The sequence below is a fragment of the Chenopodium album genome, chromosome 24, assembly GCF_948465745.1.
Source record: "Chenopodium album chromosome 24, dcCheAlbu1.1, whole genome shotgun sequence".
Classification (NCBI taxonomy): Eukaryota; Viridiplantae; Streptophyta; class Magnoliopsida; order Caryophyllales; family Amaranthaceae; genus Chenopodium; species Chenopodium album.
In genome coordinates this window covers 9,276,529-9,280,259 of record NC_137857.1, presented here as the reverse complement: position 1 = coordinate 9,280,259, position 3,731 = coordinate 9,276,529, and the positions used below count along the sequence as shown (strand labels likewise).

The 3,731-nt window shown below is 38.7% G+C and overlaps 1 protein-coding gene across 1 annotated transcript; it reads left to right on the top strand.

Annotated features, from left to right (window-relative positions):
• The first annotated feature begins 265 nt into the window (after window positions 1-265).
• Window positions 266-1,567, top strand: LOC145610523 (uncharacterized). Its single transcript, XM_081665846.1, has 2 exons — window positions 266-643; window positions 689-1,567. The coding sequence occupies exons 1-2, from the start codon at window positions 266-268 to the stop codon at window positions 1,565-1,567; spliced, it is 1,257 nt and encodes a 418-aa protein (XP_081521972.1).
• The last annotated feature ends 2,164 nt before the right edge of the window (window positions 1,568-3,731 follow it).

Genomic DNA, 3,731 nt, shown 5'->3' with positions numbered 1-3,731 from the left:
ATGCAACCCGGCTTTCTCAATCGCAGAAGTTAATTTTCATTAACTCAATTCTTGTTGCAATGGCTTCTCATGTGCTTGCTTGCTACGAGTTGCCGGTCTCTGTTACGGGGAAAATTGACTCCTTGCTCATGCGCTTCTTCTGGGCGCACTCGGATAATAAAGGCATGCACTGGGTTAATAAGGAAACCATGCACCTTCCTCGCGGGTTGGGTGGCTTGGGCATTCGCGGCGTGTCGACGTGTCGTCCTTAAATAAGGCGTTGTTAATGAAACAGGTTTGGCGACTTTTTTCTAACCCGCAGCTGCTAGTCTCAAAAGTTTTTGGTGCTCGCACAACCTTTCTCTCCAATACCCCTGCTACTTGGCCCCTTTATTCTGGTCGGCATTCTTATGGCCTTCGGGGGTTACTTAAAGCGGATGCTCTATTGAAACAGGGTTGTAGCTGGAAAATTGGTAACGGCCAGTCTACCCTAGCTAGCTCAGCTAAGTGGGTCAATGGGAGCATTCCGGAGTTCAAACCTGGAATTCCTCTACCATATTTGGCCCCTCATACGGTCAGTTATTTCATTAATCAGCAGGCCACGGGATGGGATTCTACCAAAGTTACCGACACGTTTGTCCCTGCAGATGCTTCTACTATCCTGGCAATGGAGGCCCCTGATACAACTCAAGATGATTTCTGTTACTAGGCGGGTACCTCTTCTGGAAAGTTCACGGTTAAAACTGGTTATGCTATGCTTCAGCAACAGCTTTCTCTGGCCTCTACTCCTTCTGCTACTGACTCTTTCTGGAAGGTTCTGTGGTCTCTCCAGTTGCAATCTAAATGGAAGCTGTTCTTATGGAAGTTGTTACACCGCGCTCTTGCGGTCAAGGTGGAACTCAATCACAGAGGAGTTCCGATTCAGGATGTTTTCAGTGACCTCTGTTCTGCGGAACCAGAGGATTTACAGCACCTATTCAGAATGTGTTGTAATGCGCGCTCGGTTTGGAGGGGTGGATGCCTTGGCATTCGCTCAGAATTTAATGGACACCTTTCTCTCTCAGATTGGATCCAAGAATATAACCGACTTTTTATCAGTCAGGATGGTCCTTCTAGTACTCGTCTTGGTACTTTCGTCGGTACGCTTTGGACCTTGTGGTTATGTCGTAACTCTAGGATCTTTAGGGATTCCTCGCCGTCTCGGCCGTTTCACTCTATGTTGGTCGAGGTTATGGATACTCATTCTATTTTTGTCAACTCAGAAAACCCCCCTAATATTGCGGGGATAGATAGTGGTGCCTTTTCTCCGCCTGGGTTTTACCTTGCTCAGCTTGGCCTAGCTCCCCATGGGAGTACTTTAGCTTCTCTTCAAATAGATGGCTCTTGGTTTAAAGAATCTCAACAAGCAGGTATGGTTTGGTGCATGGATAATGACGACCCACTGGATGATCGGATCAGTGGTGGTAGTAACTACGGGGTTTGCTCCTCTCCTTTACATGCGGAGGCATTGGCATGCATGTATGGCCTTCAGTGGGCTTTTGATTGTGGGGTTGATAAGTGCATAATATACTATATTTTTAGTCCCTAATATTAGTCTTATAATCGTTTTCAATTATTTATTTTATGAATTTAGTCCATTTAATATTTATAGTTCTTATTTTATGTTAGTATTTTATTTTATAACTATTTTATAATAAGTGATATATACTTAATATTATGTTGTGTATTTTTGGTAGGAAGTCAAAGGGAAATAATAAGGAGGACTTGAAATGGAGAATGCAAAGTAGCTTCAAGAAGCCCACTTGTGTCACCACTGAAGATCACGTGCAACCAAATGAAAAGAAAGCAAGAAGAAAAGAAAAAAAAATAAAAGATAAGAAGAAGAGGAAAAGGGGCGTGAATATCAACCAGAATAAGACTCCAAACTACCATCATCTTCCTTAATCAAAGAAGATCAATACTACCTCCGAAATTCAAGCAAAGATGAATCTCTATCTTTGTTCTCAATTCTATCTCTTTGATCCGGGAAAACCTAGGTTGTTTTTACTTATAAAAACCCCCCAATTATTCCTTCTCAAAACACACAACTTAACCAGAAAATATTATCCGAGTGAGATAGTTCGATTGACTCATAATTGGGCAATTGGAGTATAGAAGATAGCCATTGGAGGAGGGCTTAGTCTCGAGTCCAAGGTAGAACGAGAACGACGACAATTCGCGGGGTCGAATTCGGGTCTTGTACGATTGTTCTTGGGAGTATAGTTCATAAGTCTTCTTACTCAATTGTTCCACTTACTGTTATTTTGGATTGTTTTTGCTAAGATTGATTAATTACTTTTATTGGATTATTGGTGTGATGATTTGATTATTAATTTTATAATCTATTTGCATGGTTTATTTCAATTTACGGCTATTTGAATTTGCTAGGTATTAATTATTAATTTTGCAGTTCAGCTATGATTGTTATCTTTCTATTGTTGGATTGTAAAGTATTGCTATCTATATGGTTTAGCTTAGTTTAAATTGTATAGAAGAGTAGTCCCTAATTTTAAATCGAGTCTGCGATTATGGTTTGGTTTAAGTTAGAGAGCAATTTCAATCTAAATAATCTGACATTTATGTGATCGGATTAGTTAGGACTAATGAGGTCTCCTAGTTATTAAGGCTGCCAAGACTAATTCATGCAAGTTGCGACCATATTTGTGTTAATTAGATTGGTTTAGAGTCAATTTCGGCTTAGTTCAAAATCGGTTTAAACTAAGGGAAGACAGGGAGTCTTTGTTACTAAAGTCTCTACAGTTAGTCTAGTAATTAAATTGATTAATTATGCAAGGCCGGTTAATTATAGTCACCAATAGTTTAATTTGAGTAAAGGTTATTAATGGAGTTGGTTAAGTATGTCGTCGATTGTATATAGTAGTTTAAATTCTATTTTTCATTATAGTACTAGTTGATTATTATCATTGAAACCCCCCATCACATGTAAATAGTGTAAATAGTTATTGTATTTTACGAGTTATTTGAGTATAGTAGATTAACAATCTCTCCGTGGGATCGACCCTTGCTTGTCCTTTTTACTACTTGTAAATATTTTTGAAGGTCTAAGTTAGGTAAATAAATTATCAATTTAATACTGTCAAACGACACGTATCAGGGGTCCTTTCTCTTTCGGTCTTTACAGATTCATATAATCTTGTCACCTTGCTTCGTGGGGAGGGCCAGGGTAATGTTGCTTATTTATGGCTTATTCGGAGAATTTTGCTACTAGGTTCGCGTTTCCGGGTGTGTAGTGTCTACAAGGCGGATCGTCGGCACGTACACAGAGCTCATCAAATTGCAGGCGAAGCGGCGGTCCATTCTATTTGCTTTAATATTAATATGTAGTTGTTTGTATCCTTTGTCAAAAAAAAAAAAAAGAAATATTCTTGTCCATGGATGGAGTAGCTTGGATGTCTATTATTATTGATTAATTAGGTGATACTTTATTATAAGTTTATCAATATATACATATATTAAAACTCAATGGCAAGGATTGTAATCCTGCCATGTGTCGTTAATCTCGCCACTTGTCATTATGTTTGACAAATAATGTGGCACACCAGGCCAATGACACATCTTATGATATTTCGTAATAAAGTTGCATTTAAATGAGTTATTCATGTTCATAAATTCTAAAATTTTAATGGAAAATGTTATACATAGCCCTTAGGGCTACATATAAGCATTACGCAGTAGAAAATTGTGTAAACTTA